At 40.0% G+C, this 18,637-nt stretch overlaps 1 protein-coding gene across 8 annotated transcripts in view; it reads right to left on the bottom strand.

Annotated features, from left to right (window-relative positions):
• Positions 1-2,682: 2,682 nt before the first annotated feature.
• Positions 2,683-18,637, bottom strand: part of TMEM131L (transmembrane 131 like) — an 81,652-nt gene continuing 65,697 nt past the window's right edge. For 4 of the 8 annotated variants that reach the window (XM_039550757.1, XM_039550756.1, XM_039550755.1 and 1 more), the window contains 11 exons: positions 17,983-18,599; positions 15,600-15,754; positions 14,192-14,316; positions 12,506-12,663; positions 11,447-11,632; positions 10,311-10,389; positions 9,189-9,274; positions 7,739-7,859; positions 5,558-5,646; positions 4,581-4,723; positions 2,683-3,094 (listed from right to left, as the gene is read on the bottom strand). In XM_039550757.1, coding sequence (XP_039406691.1) covers positions 2,816-3,094; positions 4,581-4,723; positions 5,558-5,646; positions 7,739-7,859; positions 9,189-9,274; positions 10,311-10,389; positions 11,447-11,632; positions 12,506-12,663; positions 14,192-14,316; positions 15,600-15,754; positions 17,983-18,599 — 2,038 coding nt within the window. In that variant the 3' untranslated portion in view covers positions 2,683-2,815. The remainder of the gene's footprint in view (positions 3,095-4,580; positions 4,724-5,557; positions 5,647-7,738; positions 7,860-9,188; positions 9,275-10,310; positions 10,390-11,446; positions 11,633-12,505; positions 12,664-14,191; positions 14,317-15,599; positions 15,755-17,982; positions 18,600-18,637) is intronic. The other 4 variants (XM_039550761.1, XM_039550759.1, XM_039550760.1 and 1 more) reach the window with 3 other exon arrangements.

The following is an 18,637-nucleotide window of genomic DNA, read 5'->3' on the forward strand; positions in this document are numbered from 1 at the left end:
TTCCTTAGTTATTGTTATGAAAAGTTATATGAAAAACTTTGCCTAATACTACAGAGCTCCCGGAGGAATTACTTCTTGATCTGTTCTGGTTTGATTAAAGGGAATGATTGTTTCCTTTCTTCGCAGTATTTCTCAAGCTCTTTGTGGCTAATTCCCCTTGTCTTTTGTTGGCACTTTCAACAAGTCTGATCGAATTTTTCACACGAGTCTTCTCTTCCAAACATTTCTATCTGGTTTTGCTCTCCCTAAGTTCTCCAAGCCTTTGCTTGGTTTATTGCATACATTTTTCCCTCTTTTTTCCAGTGATTGACTCTGTTTGGAACATACACTTTACTTACAACAGGGACTCAGTTCCTATCAGAACTCCACAGGGCTTTGAGGTTGTTGTTATAGTTTGTTGGAGATGTAAGAAATCCATGTCCTTACACTGGAACTTGAGGAAAAGCCTCCCTTCAGTGCTAGTAAATAAGGATCTCCTTGAAACATTGAATGGAATTAACAGAATAAACTAAGACAACTAAGCACAGCTTTCCACGTCCTCTCCTCTCTCCTGTGCCTTTTAATGCAAAATCCATGCACGCTATACAACAAGCAATATTATCCAGGGAATAAAGAACTTAATTGCATTTCAAACCAAAGGATCACTTTTTTTTTTTTTTTAAATCTGTATTTATTGTGTTTGTACTCCCACTCTATTCCTCCTGAAGTCTCCTACCATAGGCAGGAGGTGCACAGAAAGCATGTCAGTGGTTATGACTACTTCTCATGGCTTAGTACCAGTTTCAGGAGCATCAAAGTTCATAGGAACATGTGAACTTTCCTTCAGAATCACAAGCAATTACGATTAAACTCGAGTCAAACAGATTCCTGCCCCGCACAACACATCATGGAAAGCAGACGAAGACTCCAGGTGCTAGTTCCTGATCAAGCAATTAAAACACCACAGTTCAGAGAAGCATTCAGTGACGATCCCATTTTTCTGACACCGAAACCAAAGGAAGGCTCAGGAGCACCTTCCACACGAGCAATTAGAGCAGGTAAATGTAGCAGCTTTTGAGTTTCCCAACCAGTCCCTGACCACCTTCTGAACTAACCCAAACACATGCGAAAGCACAGCTGGCAGGGTAAAGCTTATTTTGCAGGAACTGCTGATTTACTGAAACAAACCTTTTGCGGAAATGCGCTGTTTCTGCTAAAATATTTCAAGCCCTGGAATGGCATTTCTGGATGAAACCAGCAAGATAAAGGAGCTGGTCTAATAGCTGAGCAATGTGGTGAGACTGGCAGGGCCAGAATTTAGGTCTGAGAGCTCAGATTACTGAGTAGCCTTGCATGCAGGCTGTGAATTATCTTGCAGTGCCTTTTCTGCTCTCCTTTGAATAAAAACAAATAAAACCCCCTTGATTTCTTATTGTCAAACAGACCTCTTGGCTTCCAGTCACTCTGTGAACAAAGGGCAAGAGGAAGTTAAGTAGCAAAAAGTAAGGAACTTGCTCAAGCTCGCAGAATCCTCAGATAGTGTCTGGACCCTGGTGGTCTCCAGTCTGGCCTCCCATGAGGAGAAGGACTGCCACCACCACTACAGCAGGTCACATGTGGCTTCATTCAGCCACATCATGAACATCAAGCAGAGATGTGTCCACCTGTTGAGGCACGTGTTCTCCTGCAGCATTGCCCTCCAAGGGACATCATTTTTCCTCATGTTCAACCTCCCATGTGGCAATCCATGACCACTGCCACTTGCCATAATGCCTGTTGCCACCACAACACAGAATTTGGTTCTGCCATCTCTGTGGCTCCTCTTGATGCAGTTGCACAAGACAGCTACAGGATCCGCCTTCACTCTCTCTTCAGGCTTGACAAGTGCCCTTGTGCCAAGGACATCTCTGAACCTAAGGGATGCCTCCCCCTCCTTTTGATGTCCAGACCACTCTGCCATGAAGAAGAAAAGACTCTACAGGAAGGGTAAGCAGAGACATCTTGCATGATGGACTGGGTGCTGGCATGGGTGGCAGCACTTCCTCAGCTACTTTTCCCACTAGAGAGTTTCAGTCTCCTAACATGAGCCAGCACAATACCATTCTGTTTTGGGGAGTGGTGTGAACTCTGCTCTCAAATAAACATTTCTTTTAGTTCAAGCTTTGGCATTTTAAACAAGTGCAATTACATGCACTGAAAATGCTATTGCAACATGAAGGCTAAAAATGAAAACACAAAATGCCAGGAGTCACTCACAAGAAAAGTTCCTGGAAGAAATGCCCACTCACCCACACTGCACAAGCATAACATTGTCAAAGTGACAGCTTGCATTTTGAAGCCAGATAAACAAGACACTTTTCTACTGTCAGAAGTTTGCACTCACAAACAACCATATCAGCACTATAAGTGGTACCATTTGGAAACTCTCTGATCTGCATCAACAGGTAGGTCCTCAGTGTTACTGTTTGGTACAGATGCAATGGATGTAAATTTGTACCTACAAATGCTAAACCACTCCTAGTTTCTACCACAGAATGTAAACTTCAGAAGAAACATGTGCAGTACAGGTTCATGGATGCTCTTAAGAACTAATACTGTCCTCATTCATGAAAAAAACTTTGAATTTTAAATCTATAGCCTTCACCTGACAATAACAGCATCCTGAATACGCTGTGCTTTTTAAAATGCACTGAATGCTCAGACTTCAGTAAAAAAATTTATTTTCAATATAAAAGTGCCAAAATATTCACCAACATTGTAATCTATTCAGCAACCAGCTTACTCTAGTAATCAAAATTGCAAGCATCTTTATTCACATTTTTAAATCAAATTCCTTTCACACGTTTCCACAATAACCCGAGTCCCTCGAAAGTGGGAAATTTGCATTTCGATTGGCTGCTGTAGTCCATATGTCCAAGTTCATGTAGGCACGGAAAGGGTTAAACCTCGGATAGTATTCCTGCTTACACATAACTGCCTGGTTCTCCACATGGGTTGAATGTTGAGTTGTGGCACTGACGGGGCAGCAGCTTTCATAAACATCACTCTGAGGTGCCCAGATGGAACCAAAAAGTCCAGACATTGGAGACAAGCTTCGGGTGCTTGAGAGGTAGGGCTGCAGAGCAAGATAAAACCAGCATGGGAAACTGCAACATGGACCATTTGCCAAAGAAAATCTGGAAATGCTAAGTACTAAACGGGAGGGAGGAAGCAACATTTATGCAGAAAACTTAAGAAATCCACAAGCAGAGAATTACACAGGTGTTTACAAAGAAATATGGCTGCCAAAAATATTACGGCAGCATTAATATGTGTGTGTGTGTGTGTGTGTGTGTGTGTGTTTAAAGGCCCCTCACTGAATGAAGCCATATGAGCTCCCCCCTGCACAGCCCTGCACAGCCCAGATATTACTCTAACAACAATACACTAACTCAGTTCTGATCAGACTGTTAAGGAAGACAGAGGAGAAATGGAAGACACACAAAAATCACCATGCATTCTTTGAGAGTTAAAATGAAAATAGAAGGATGCCTAGAAATGACAAGAAAAAGGCTGAAGTATGTGTCAGTCCAGAAAGACTGTGCATGCTGGGAACAGAAAGGGATATTCAGTGTGAAAAATGAGACTATAATTGGGAGCTAGGGAATTTAGTTAGAAAATTTTGAAAGCTTATAAAGAACCTCCTGGAGGGCAAGATGTGTTAGTCTGCAAGGAAGTCTCTCAGAGAAGGTCATGGAAGTCTTGGGACTTTTAAAACTGAATGAAACATTGAAATGCATTGTGGAGAAAAGCTTGCCAGGGAAATGAACTGAATTATCTAATGCATTTTCCAATCTCTACCTTCTGTGTTTCCTGGCATTCCTGAATAAAATATTAAATAAAGCCATGTTTATTTTAGGAAAAAGTCTTCTACCAGTTTTGCCACTTTTTAACACAGAAGAATTTTCATTTTTACAGTTGAAATTATTTCTTGCTTTATTTGGTTAGTTTTACTCAAAATAAACCTACAGTAAATGAAAAAACAATTCTAAAACAGAGGATTTTGAAATATGAGCAGAAGAGAAGGTGGTTACAATTAAAGACCACCTTGAACTGAAGTTACTACACTGCACTATGGGATGACAAACATGGCTAGTCTGGAGTGTAACAGGCCTGAAATGTGCACAAATCCACCTTAAATCACTTGGATTTCCTAGCAAAAGTCACAGAGAATGGCTGTCCATTCAGCTCTTCAATTTTCAAATCTCTCCAGGTTTTGCTATCAGCACTTTTTGGGTTTTACCCTCAACTGGACATGCTGATTTTGATAGAAAAAATCTCAGTAGACTACATAAGCCCAAAATGTTTTTCCATATGTAAGCTGATTTTAGTCAATTTTCAGGCAAAGGATCATCTTAAAATTTTGCAGACAAGGTCAGCAACATCCTTGACAAACAGCTGGGAAAAACTCAGGCTACCAATGCCAGCATTAAATACATACATCAGGCTACTTAAAAGATTCACCAAGAACATGCAAGCAACAGGTAGGGAAAAGACAGCAATACACTAGGACAGCTTTGAAGGAGCACACGAAGGCAGCACGTCACAGGGACAATACTCACTGTGGAGTTGACGTAACTCGCAGGCTCCCAGGCAGGTGGCATGTTGGGAGGAGCATTCCAGGTGGAGGGACAGTTCTGGTCAATGAAGGCTGTATTCTGCACTGCTGCAGTACCTGGGAAGCCACTGGGGTAGTTCATGTTCTCTGCAATTTATAAAATCAGGAAGACAAATTAAGGCTTTTGCAACATAAAACACTACTAACATTTCTGTGGAGGAACGCTGAATCTTCGCGAGAGTGAGGTGGGCTGGGATTGACCTAATCCTTCAGTGCCTTCAGGCAATGTCAGGGTAGCACAACAGCAAAGCAGATCAATTTCTGTCAACAGGACTACCACTTTGTGTTAGGGACCCACTAACAAATTATCAGGGGGACAGGATAGAGACTTGGCAATCCCTCTGCTGGAGAACAGAGTCTTTATTAGACAGAACATGCATGGCAGAACCTACCCAGTCCTCACTGCCAATATGTCTGAGCTCTAAGTACCCGAGGGATCACTGTGCTGCCTGGGATACTGCAGTCTGAACTTTAATTATTACTTAGGTAGGTAATGCTAAAGAATTCTAGATTGCTGCCAGTGTGCTTCCCAAGCCAAGAAACTCTAGCCTGGAAAGATAATTGGTCACAAGAGCCCTTGTATTTCACACACTGGAAGGCAGAAGCCTGCCAGAGGGGAAACAAAAGAAAATTGTGCAAAAAGATATGTGTAATACTGTAGACACAAGCATTTCTCTCTATTCCCTCTGAGAGTCCTGCATACTGCCTTTTCAGGCTCAATAACTCTATACAAAGGCCAATCTTCTCATCCACCACATGCAGTCATTGTTTATTACTACAGAGCACTCAGCTGGAAAACGTAAAGTCCACTTAAGCAATGAACACCCGTGTGTATAGATCAGCTCAGCCTTTTGTTCTGTAAAAGGTGAGAGTAAAATAACCACGGCTCTGTGATAATTCAAAAGCTTTATTTCATCTTACCTTCTGGGAAAGCACCATATTCATTCATCTCTAACGGACAATACATGTTGGAAAACTGGCTGTCACAAGCTGCATTCCAGTCAATGAAGCTGTCCCAAGAAAAAGAAAAATCTGCTGTCAGAAAGAATTTGCAGAACTTCTGAAAATTATTTAGAAAACTTATTTAATGCAAAGCTGTTGGATGCAAAATGCCTGTAACTGATGGTGAGGCTTTTCACATTCCACTTGTCAGTTTTGCCAATATCTACTTCTGTGCCACTACTTAATCACAGGAATCTCTCTCACAGAGTTCTTCTTCCTCTGAGAAAATGAACAACTCGTAATGATGCTACCAGAGTCCTGCAATGCCTACCTGGGTTCAACTTTTTCCTCTATAAAATGAAAATAATTGTACTTCTTTCCCACAATCATGGATAATGTGATTTGAGGTAGAAGACATAGCACATTCTCAAGCATTCGAATGTTTGAGAATAGCAATTAAAATGGAGACTTCTATTTCCTATTTTCCCAACCACATGTGCTGAAGTCCTGTTAAACTGTGCATTTTCTAAGATACACATTGATTTGTAGGGATTATACTCCTTTAATTAAAATAACTTCAGAATTTCAAGAAGATTTTTTCTAAAGTAATTCCTGAAGACATGTCAGTAGTAAAACAGGCCCTGCTATGCAGCAAGTTTGAAGTAGTCCAAGTCTGGATCCCGTCTGCACAAGGTAGGCATATAAATTCAAGATTTCGCATGAAGCTCCCCTACTTCAATTTTACTATTCAGCCAAGCAGCTATCCTAAGTTATCACTACTAAGTATCAATAAATAACTGTATGGATGTGCATGTATTTTTACATATAAAGTCTCAATCAAGATGGGTGTATGAAATTAAAGTCACAGAATGGGTCAGGTTGGAAGGGACCACAGTGGGTCATCTGGTCCAGCCTCCCTGCTCAAACAGGGTCATCCCAGAACACATGGCACAGGACTGTGTCCAGAGGGTTCTTGAATATCTCCAGTGAGGGAGACTCCATCACCTCTCTGGACCATCCATTCCAGTGCATGGTCACCTGCACAGTAAAGAAGTTCTTCCTCATGGTCAGGTGGAACTTCCAGTGCATCAGTTTCTGCCCACTGCCTCTTGTCCTGTTGCTTGGCATCCCTGAGCCAAGCCTGGCTCCATCATCTGTCAGATACTGACAAACATTGAAGAGGTCCCCTCTCACTTGTCTCTTCTTGAGTCTGAGCAGGCCCAGCTCCCTCAGCCTTTCCTTGTAAGAGAGATGCTCCAGACCCTTGACCAACTTTGAAGCTCTTTGCTGGATGTGCTCCAGGAGCTCCCTATCTCTGTTGCACTGACTGTGGAGTCCAGAACTGGACACAGCACTCCAGATGTGGCCTTACCAGAGCTGAGCACAGGGGCAGGATCATCTGTCTCCCTTGCCTGGCTGGTAATGCTCTTCCTAATTCACCCCAGGATACCATTGTCCCAGCCACAAGGACACTGCTGGCTCAGGGACAGCTTGTTGTACACCAGGACCCCCAGGTCCTTCCCCAACTTGAAGAACTGGCCATATTTCACTGCCATGTGGTGGCAGAGTAGTTTGGTGGCTCATTAGTTTGTGGCACATCTTTCATTAGTAAAATTTGCTGTGTGAGCAGTGTAAACCACAAGAATTAATCAAGTTCATTACTATGGGAAGATCAATCCAAATACACACAGAGCCTGAAACATACCAACTTGTATGCCTAAACCACCTATATACTGGAATATTTGTCTTTTTATAACGTCTGTTCATGCCATTTAGCACAAGTACACACTGCATAACACACCATGTGGCATACAGAAGCTATGCATTTAGCAAGAGGGCAACAAATTTCAAAGCTAGGCCCTCTGTCTGCAAAAGGAGTGAAAGGAATTAATAGCTTTCCAAAAAGTAATTAATTAAACTTGAAAGACGTTCTAGAATATCTATATATGAACAGGAACAGCAGTGAATTTGTCTTAGTAAAATTAATCATGATGTACTCATGGAAGAGCACTAACAATTAGAACTAAGATTGAAGTGACAGAAAGACTTATTTTAACTATATCATCTGCCTTACAAATATAATGAGTCAAGTACAGTCCTCTGCATTAAAGAGGCCTGAACAAAGCATTATCTGTACTTTTTACATAAAACATAACTTGCCTGTTGTGGACAGAGGGGGTTTCTTGGATCATGCATGGTATATTATTCTCAAGGTTGTAGTTTAAGCTGTTTGTCACGCAGACTGGCTGGGCAGGCCACAAGTCTCCTGTTGGGTAAAGACCTAAAAAAAGAAAGGGGAATTAAATGCAGAGCAACAAGAAGGAGACTCCAAGATTCTGTTACACTGACACTTTATTCTCAGATCCCCAGTAAGGACTGTTTGCTAGAGAAAAAAATCCAAGAAAAAATCCAGAGTTACTAAGCAATTTTTTTTGTGATGAAGGCCCATCTTTAAACACATCTCAAAACTTCTATTTTTTAAAAAAGATATATATAAGACATATAAGAACTGAGAAACTGGAATTCAAGAAAGCAGGGCAAGAAATTCCTACTGAGGGTCCTTAAGTGTTCAGCTGCGAGTGTGCCAAGGTGGCACACTTCCACACAGCAGAACAGACAGCAGGGATGCAATCCCCACTGGCCTCCTTGTCCCCACCCCTCAGTCAGGAACCACTTCTGAAGTCCAACTACACAAATACAGCAGGAACAGGGTCAGGTTTCTAACAGACTGGAGCCATTCCCGACCAGACAATTTGTGAACTCATTAAATGCTGTATTACCCCCTAGGGAAGATGGACCTAGTGCCCTGACTACCCACAGATACTTGATTCCTATCAACTCCATGAGAACTGGCAGCTGGATAAAGGAAAAATCCAAATTAGCAATTTCCATGAGACAATGGTTGCAAAGCTGGCTCTATTTCATTACTTCACATGATACATATTAATATTGCTACCATGGAAAAAGGTTGATCAGCATTTGTATCCTATCAGATGCAGGTTAAACCTACAGCAAAAGGGCAGGGAGTGCTGCTGCCCAAAGAACCACGTGTCCTAACCAGCTTTCAAACTCCATCTCACCATGTAGCATGATGCCTTTATGAATCCCACTCAAAAAGCTAATAATACTTCCCTCTGAGATACAAACAATGAAAACTCAATTTTAACAGAGCTACACAACCTCACTCATTATTGCTTTCAAAGAGAGCAAGTACCAACTGTGGAAATTTGGAGATAAAAATGGTCATGTTTGATTTGATGTCAAGCTTCACTTTAACACAGCAAGCACTGATCTCCACACTGCACTGCTTCTGGACATTAATCTGTGCAAAGCAAGAAGATGAAAAAAAGAAAGAATACCTAGAACATGAGTTGAAAGCTAAATGCTGTCTTCACACAGAGAAGATGCAGCAAAAATCATCAAGGTTATAAGCAAAAACTGCCAAGGTTTTAAGCCTTCACTTGCAAACTTCACACCTAACTTGCTTGGAAGCAAGTCAAGTTCTAGTAATGATGTGTCTATCAAGTTGGTGCATGCAAGTGTTATTAGCAACATCACTAAAACTGCTTGATAAAGTGTGAAAAACACAGCTTCAGTTGTTAATACTGACCTTTATTTTTGTCAGGATCTGCAGCTATGTCAGTGAAATTGGGACATAAGGTTTCAGGGTATTGGGGGATGCTGTTCATGTCTCTGCTGAATGAAAAGAAAATTTAATTTCTTAAGTCTCATAATCCAAACTATTTCGAAGGAAATATACAGAGATGTAAAAAATATTCTAATGACCATCATGATTGCTATTGCTTTCCCACTGTCCTGATCTTCCTTATTTCAGAATTACCACTGTGCAATTTTTTAAGGTTTTTTTTTCCAGTTAAAAGCCAGCTTCTTATCACACATGTAAAATGAATAAATTAATACACCTTAATCACCCCATTTTTATTATCCAAGTATCAAGCTATTGCAAATTAATTCAACAACTCTTCTCTAAAACTAGAAAACAAGCTACAGTTCATGAAGATCAGTAGGACCTCTCATAATGTTTAAACAACTTCCAGGTAAGTTTACTTTTATGTCCATGAAGATACATAGAGACACATGAGCACGAATTTTATATTCACCAAACCCATCCAAGAAACTAGTCAAAATGAATAAAAGGAAACATTTTCAAGCACCAGAATCCCAATGGAAAAGGATTGGATTATTTTTCCTAGTGAAAACAGAGAGTGATGAATGAGAAGTGAAATGAGGATTCACAGTAATAAAAATTGTAGATGCTATCTCTACTACAGTAAAGAGGGAGAAAAGAATGTAGGGAAGGGAGGAATCAATTTTCATGCTGTATATCCTATGAGAACATTATTCCCATTAAAAGAATAGCATCAACTTGAAAGTCTTACTCCCACCTTTTTTAAAAAACCATTATTACTTTAATACAACTAAGCAGTAATGGAAATGTAGTAAGTTGCTAGGATCTGGAAGAAGTGAGAGTGGAAAACCAATTTCCATCTATTTTCCATTTGGAAGCTTGTATTGCACTTATGCAGCATTATCAATTTTGCTCCTATCTTTTCATGTACTGAAGAAGATTCTTCTCCCAACTAGTAACTACAATCAGATGATCATAAAAAGTTACAAGATAACAGGTAGGTATTATTTATCAAACTGAGACAAGACTTCAAGTTGGTGGTGTTTCTTTAATGCCTTAGAGGTATAGATTCAATTTTTTTACCTGGTATTGCAGATGTTATGAGACAGATTTAGAGTGATAGGAGTTTCAGATGGAAAATCATTTTGTGAAATATTCTCTCCTAAAGAAAAGAATGACTGTGAAAATCAAAGATCCTAAAAAAAAAGAAGTATGCACAGAATATACATACACACAAATAGAATCATCATGGTGTTAATCAAATTTTCTCTCACACTGAATTATCACTAACAACATCAATTTCAAAGCATGCTACCTAGGTCCATAGTCTTAAAATGTATTTTATGATTTAGAAGTGATTACCACAGTCTTAATGGAGAGGTTCCTTGTTACTATCAAATTAAGTCTGAATTTAGAATTACTTGTTTTCTTTTTTTTAAGAGGCATTATAATTTGAACAAACAGAAAAGTCATATACACACGATTTGTTATCTATTAGATCACAAGTTCAGATACACCACACACTATCATCTATCACTTAGTAATGCGAAGTTTTATCCATATACAAATACACATGAAAGTTTTTGCATATTTTTAAAGAATTCAATCCATCCTTTTGCAGGTACCCAAAGCTGGGTTTGCTGGTGTCACTTCAGCACACTAAAATTTACTTCTAGTGCCACGTCACCCTGGATAATTGTGACAGTGACTTTCAACTACATTAACAATATTCAGGCATTCAAGAACTGCAGCAATGAACCACAGCTCCCATTTCTCGTACTAGTGAAGTGGCTCAGGTCTCCTGGCTACTTATGCCTCAAATAAACCTATCCAAACCCAGCACCCTCAGATCTGAACTGCTTTCACACATTCCTCATTTGTGCATCACTTAAATAGTTTTAACGTTAAAAAAAAAAAACCACGGTGAAACAAATTCAAAGGTGGAAATTGCTTTGGCTAGTGACACTCAGTTCTCCCATCTTTCCATGACAACTAAATGTGCATATTCCTCAGTGAGGAGCCTGACAGTCATCTTTGTCTCCACAAAACGTGTGTACTTCTTGTCAAGTACAAAGTTCTTTAAATCTCTCCTTGTGTGTCTAAGAGGTACTCTACAAAAGACAAGTTATGTGCCCCATGCCATGGTAGGCCTTTCCATTCAGCAGGAAAGCTAAAACTCTGCCCACTTACTGTGAAGAGGTGCAGTTTGCAAAACTTACTGGATGGAAGAAAATGCCTGGTAGTAATCATTGGCTTTTTATCTCCATCTGAACTGCTGGTACTGCTCCAGCTACCCCAGCTCCCACGACTTGCACGAACACTTCCTGACGAACTTCCACAATCTGAGCTTGAATCAGAACAAAACTTCTCCAAGCACTTCTTTTTGGACCGCTGATAAAAGTTTTCTAAAGAAGATGGAAAAAAAAAAAAACCAATCAAAAAACCAACTCAACATTTAAGAAAGTCTTGTCAGGGAAAAGTCATCTGAAAAATGAATTTACATGGATTCTCGGAATTTACTGATGGGAGAGAAAATAATATTTACTGATAGCTTCAGTAACTAGACCCTAACACAAGAAGCTTCTGACCTACATGATATCCCAGTAAAATTAATGCAAGCAAGGATACAGTGCAGCTACAGGCAACAGGTTGAAAGAGGAAGTGCATACTGTCCTTTGAAATATATAGTTAATACTTTAAACATGGAACATATCCTGGCTGTATGAACATGCATACTAAAAGCAATGACAAAATGTTGCAAGTAATGAATTCGTAAGAGATAGATTCTCTTTTCTTATTATCTCATCGGAGATGCACAGGACAATCCTACAGAAACTGGTATCTTTTTTCAGATCTCCTCTTCCCTAAAGTCAGGGAAAACAGATGATTAAAATCCTGATGGAAAGGCAGGAAGCAGGTACCCAAGCTAGTGTTGTTCTTTAAAAATGATTCAGTTGCTTCAGCTAATACCAGCTTTCTTTTGAACACGAAAGCAGATTGTCAGTCTGTCTCTCCTTCACCAAGAGCTGATGGGTCATTGCTTCAGACTGATTCATTTTCGGATTCGCACCACCAACCAACCCCACGAAGAAGCATGCAGGGCCCTTCAGAAGTGAGCAGGTATTATTTCAGGCACTGCATCATGCCAGTCCTGTCATCTTCACATCAGGGCTCAAAAGGGAGAAAAGCACAGGTCTCTCAAGCAAGGAAGAGAGATCTACTGCCACAAAATCCACATTGTATTTCTTTCCCCATTTAAGAAAATTAAGATTGCGTACCTGTTTCTCCCTGCATGGACAAGCTCCCAGCTTTTTGGTCTGCTTTACAATTTTCCCCGTTACTCTGAGGACACCAGGCTCTTATTCCAATATTTGCTCTCAGATCCGGCCTTTCAAATTCACTGCACATGTGCTTCAGCTCACTCTGCTCAGGGACCCTAATACAATCACACCCAAAAAAACATGTCTGTATTTTACATTTCATCTGCATTTTTCCTTTTCAGCCATTAAACACTTCAACTCACACAGCTATCAAGGCAAAGTGCAGGAGAAGCAATAGGTTTGGGAGTCTTATTCCCCAGCTTTTCAGAAACCTAAAAAACCTTTCCCAAAATGCAATATCCTACCACACAGACTTCTACTTCTTGGGGGGAGAGGTAAACATCATATGCATATTTAACTCCATTCTCTAAAGCACGTGTAGAAGGCAATCAGATGTTACTGATAAGCACAGTCTAGCAGTGTAAAAAGATCTAGATACAAAGAAAAATGTGCCCTGTGTTCATTTCACTGGCGTAATTATAACTAGAGTAAAATCACAATCTGAACCAATCTTAAATTTTTGCTAGTATAATTGGAATGTCTGCATCCAGTGTCATATTCAGAGAGTATTAAGGAAAAATTATTACAAGTCAGCTGTCAAATTTCTGCAGAAAGGGAACGGTTCCATCTTAACTCAGAAAGTAGCTACTGCTGAATTGGTTCAAGGAACAGACACTGAACTTCAGTATTTCACTCCTGGTTTTCATCCTTCCTACCTACAAAGCTGTGCATCCAACAAAGATTTACACATGTACTGACTTCCCACAAAACCAATAGAAATTTGTGTACGATGCGTTATAACAGCCCTTTCAGATTTACAATCCCCTTTTAAAGTCCACTGACCTCAACAGAACCACTTGCAATAAAAATTAAGTCTGTGAAGGCTTTGTAGGATTGTGACCTTAATTCAAAGGGCTGGGGGAAGGGAAGGAGTAGGATTTTCTCCTCAGAAGTGTTTCTGTTCTAACAGCAGTTTGTAACTAGTATTTTTTAATAATCCAAACAATTTGAAATATATCAAAAATTATTTAAAAGTAATTTACAACTGATTTTAAAATGTATTAAAACAATCCTCAGGGGGAAAAAAAAGTAACTTTCCACAGTGCTCATTCAATATTCTTTAGAACCTAGTGCTGCTCTAGTCTTTTTAATTCATTACAGCAAAAATGCAAGCCCCTGTCTCCTTTCTACACATTTCTCTTCCAAAATTGGTAGAGGACAATGTTCCCCCAGTTACTCAATATAGCAGATGACTCTCCTGAAGGTGGAATCATTTCAACAATTTTCCTTTTTTCACTTAAGAGAATACCCGACTGGAACTTCTCCACACAATACACAATGGGAAGGAAGCTAACCACCCAAACTTCAGAAACAGCACATTCCAGGCTCTAACAGAGAGCTACCACTGCTATGCAGAATGGGGTGCCTCTATACGCACGTAGATTTACAAATGGAATATTTTCATTTTTTTGTTGTTGGTGGTGATACTTAGTACTGCACATTCCTAAAAATAAATGCTTGGGCCAGGATTGAAGTGTGTTTATTTAAATAGATAAAGCAATCCTGCCTAACGTACTATGCAAAACCTGCAGAAACATTGCAGCAACTCTGGGTTTCTTCATGATTTGGTGAGGTAATACATACCTAGTAGATATATTTACATTCTTCTTCTTATTTTTTCTAGATGTTCTATTTCTATTCCAATTCATATTAGATACATTTCCTTCCTTTTTCTCCTGAGGTTTCTTCTTCCTATACGCATCTTCCTGCTAAAGGCAAAAATACAAGCTGAGACAATACGTACATTATAAAATGAACTTAACTTGGTCAATGAACTCCTTTGGATTTTTCTAGCTAAATTTCTCTGGACAAAATGACCTGACCCAAATGCATAGTTACTTCATGATTTAGTGTCCTTCCATAGCACATCCTCTTTCCAGCACCATCAATTTAACCAGCCTTTCCAAGACTCTGTCCATCAAGACAGCAAGAGATGATGACAGACAAATTTTTGAATTCCCAAACTTAGCATTTTCCCCTTCACAGCACCTAGCTCTGGCTTTCAGGGAAATAAAAAAATGGAGGGAGGAAAAAGTAAAGCAGTCAATAAAATTCCCAATGTGCTAAAAACAAAAAACATCTGCCAGATTTATGATCAGCTTGTGTGCAAGTTCAGCAGCAATAAATCCTCCCTTTCCTCAGCAGCTGGGGGGGTGGGGGAAGGCATTCATTTGAATTACAACTGAGGAAATTATGGAGTAAGTTACCAACAAATACTAGTCATTTCAAAAAATGCAAGAAGCAAACTGAGCACCATCAGCCACACATGGAAAGAAGTTTGTAACAACAGTTCCCAAAGCAAGACTAAACCGTGTCTTTTCTGATATATTCCTCAAGCAATGTAAGCAATTCTTCCTCACACCTTTTTGCCATGGGATTTCTATCCAGTAGACAGAATACAAACATAATCCAGATGCTCATGTTTACTAATTGCCTGATGAAGTTCTTTTAGTGTTCTATGCTGCCTGCAACAAAGGTAGAGTCTGATGTGTTTATCACACTCAGAAACCAGGGGTGAAGAATGATCCTTTTTAAGAACTTCACAATCTGTTAAGGGGCTTCTGCCTGCTGTACTCTCAAATCCAAGTTTCTGATGCAAAGCCCTGGGTTTGGAGATCAGGTCTGCAAATGAAGGCCAATATGCCCACTTCCCCTCCAGGGAATGTTCCCAATCATTAGTGTGGCTGACAGCTGGCATTAGATTCCAGCATGCTTGTGCCTGCTCTGACAGTAACAATCTCTGGCTGTGATGTGGCTGTTTTGATTTTTACCCAAACTGTTCATCATTCCATAAAGCAGCATTAATACACAACGGATGTGGGACAGCACATCTGCATACTTCCTCATTCATCTGATTTACAGTATTTCAGATCTGTGACTCTACATCATAGTGCCTACATACATATACACATACCTATATGTGTACATATATGTACCTAAACTATAAAAAGTTAATTTTAAATTTGATAAGCAGAAAGATCACAATACAAACCTCGGAAGAAGTAATCTCCTCTTTTGCACAGCATGGAGTCTCTTCCTTAGGTCCCTTACTAATCTTTTTCTCTGTGGAAGGCTTTAGGTTGATCTGCTTTTTTAAAGTCTCGCAGTTTTCTGTTTCATTCCTGAGAGGCACTTGCTGGCTATTCCCTACAATTAAACAGTAACAACAGTTTGCTTGGGAAGAGAAGGGGCTCCCAGTCATAATCCCATATCTTTCTTTAGAAACAGACTTGTGTTGTTTTCCAAAACACTAGGAGACTAACCTCTAGGCTGATGATACTGAAAATTTAAAAATCAAAAGCTAATGCTGTGTAAAAATTCTTACAGTGGTTGCAAAAAGTAGCTTTGTCTTGGTTCATGCTCCTGAGCACACCATTCCCAGTGCATGCAGAGATTACCCAAGTCCTGCTCATCTCATCTGAATTTGAGCTGTTTGGGGCTCAGCCATGAGTCTGTAAGGTAGAGTCTGAAGCTAGAGAACACTGGGCTAAAAACAAACAGAAAAAAAGCCTGCAAGCTGAGTGGGGAGAAAGGACAGCCTTGGTGCTTTACATCTCTGAAGTGCCCTCTGCATTCACTATGAAGACAAAGGGAAGTCATCCTTTCTTTAGGATGGGTTCCATATTGAAAGTTCTTTTACTTGAGAGGCTTGTGAGGTAGAAGCATTAGTTTGATCTAAGAGTCCAAAAGATGAAAGCTTTGAGAGGAAGCCTGCCTCAACAATTAGCTGAGTTGCCCAGTTGAGTCACACTCCTCTGCCTGGGCCCTGCCAGGACAGGACAGAATTAACTTCGTCTCTGATGGGTTCCAGATATCTCAGAGATCTGCAATACATCCACAGTGACCTGCTACCGAGGCTCTCAGCTGCTCTGCATGAGAAATGTCGTCACTTATTGAACTGAACTGGCCGCCTCAACTGGGAAAGGCAAGCCCAAACATTTTTACAGTTTCCTACCAACCAACAACATCACCCCAGCTCTGAGTCAGACACTCTCCCCTCTGGAGCAGGCAGCCATGAGGACTGCAAAAGGAGCACATGTGAATGAAACACCAGGCAAGGGAGACTGCCAGAGCTCTGAAGAACACTCTGTTGCTCTCCAGCATGCAAACATGTGAGGACCTCAGGTCTTGAACTCCCTGTGCACAAAACCAAGTCTGTAACTATATCAAGATACAAACACTGCAACATGGTACTTTTTAGACTTAACATCTCCTACTAAACACCTTGAAACACAGAAATACTCGCATACCTGATAGTGCAGAACACGACAACTGCTAATAGACAACAAGTACATTTAGTGCTTTACTACTGAATACACTGAATGATCTCCTAATTCAAAGCAAAGAATAAACAACACTGCATTTTAGGAGCACATGAAGAATCTCAAAATACCTTGTAAGAATAAGTGAAACTATCCTGCCTTCACCTGAGTGTGCACACTTGTACCCGCTCTAGCGCACAGATTGCAACACAACAGGCAGCAACGAGCCTGTGGTAACAACTACACAAGACAGCAGGGCCTGAAATCCTCTGATGGCTCACTCATTAAATAAACTCTGCCACAGCTACAGCAAATGACAGTTTTCACCATTCAACTACTTTGCCAAGTGCCTCAGTAAGGCCAAGCTTCCAGAGGATACATTTTCCTATCCTGCTCTTGATTCCTCCCAGGTGTTCTTTTGCTGTTCTTAAAATTTTGAATTGTGAAGCTAAAAGGTAAAAGCTCTCAGGCAGCTTAGTCCCACAATTTCAAAACAAGAAAAACTATATAAAAAATATAGCTAGGCAACTAATAAAAGAAACACTGATTTGCCAATTCCTACAAAATATAAATTCACATTATTCCGATGTCAGGTTTTTGTTATTTTGGGTGGTTTTATCAAAGGAGTTCTGAATATCTGCTTCCCGATGTCAGGTTTTTGTTATTTTGGGTGGTTTTATCAAAGGAGTTCTGAATATCTGCTTCCCGATGTCAGGTTTTTGTTATTTTGGGTGGTTTTATCAAAGGAGTTCTGAATATCTGCTTCTGAATGTGCTTGCTTGGTGATTCAAGCACCATATTTTCAGTGGACCTGAAAATAGCAAACTGGGATCCTTCTGAATATCTGACAAGGGCAATTTGTGTCTTATAAGCATATCTATGACATCAATTATTTTAACAGTTAAAATGCCATGGCACAAGCTTGAAATCTGTAAACCAAGAAACAACTTGAAATGCAAGCTGCTTCCTTAAAAATGTAAACAGACAAATCACAGTGAACACATAAAAACTGCATCCCCTTGTCTCACGCAAAAGACAAACTCCTGATCACAGGGAACTCATCAGAAGATTTTGCTTAGCAATTTAGACTGATGGAATTTGAAAAAAAATTACCACTACTTTTCCTAGAAATTTCTTGCAGTTCCGGCTGTTGTTGAGGTGAATTTCTGGACAAGTGACTTTCAGGTAGCTTCTTGGACATCTTCACAGAACAGAATTCCTGTTCTTTGAGCTCAGCTAGATTTTCTGAAGTTTTAAGGTTAGTTTCCTTAGGAAACATACATGTTTGAAGATCTTCCTTCAGATCACACTCTGAAGAAGTATTTTTAATGAGAACTGTATTTTTCAGTGTACTTTCTTCTTTACCCAGAAAGTCTTCTGGAAGAGTTAAATTCTTGTTAACATTTATGCCATTTGCATATTTCAGAGTTACCCAGTTCTCACTGACTACATCAGTGCAAATGTCCTCTTTTGGTGCTGAGATTTGGTTCTCTGCAATCTGATTCTGTTTCTCATCAGCAGCTGCAATGGGACTGCCAGCTGCTGTGTTTGGTTTCTGCTTACTGTAGTAAACTGAACATTTGTGTTTCTTCTGAGAGTGGCTGTAGGTCGCAGGACTTCTCTTTGCCGCACTCTGACTTCGGCTGGAAGAAGTGCCTACAGACAGGAAGCCCTTCCCTTTACCTTTATCTGAGGAACTATAGGAATCCATAAATGTCTTGCAGCTTCCCCTGGTGAACAAAAAAAAGTAATTTGGGATTTGTTCATC

This window comes from Corvus cornix, chromosome 4, assembly GCF_000738735.6.
Source record: "Corvus cornix cornix isolate S_Up_H32 chromosome 4, ASM73873v5, whole genome shotgun sequence".
In the NCBI taxonomy this organism is placed as follows: domain Eukaryota; kingdom Metazoa; phylum Chordata; class Aves; order Passeriformes; family Corvidae; genus Corvus; species Corvus cornix.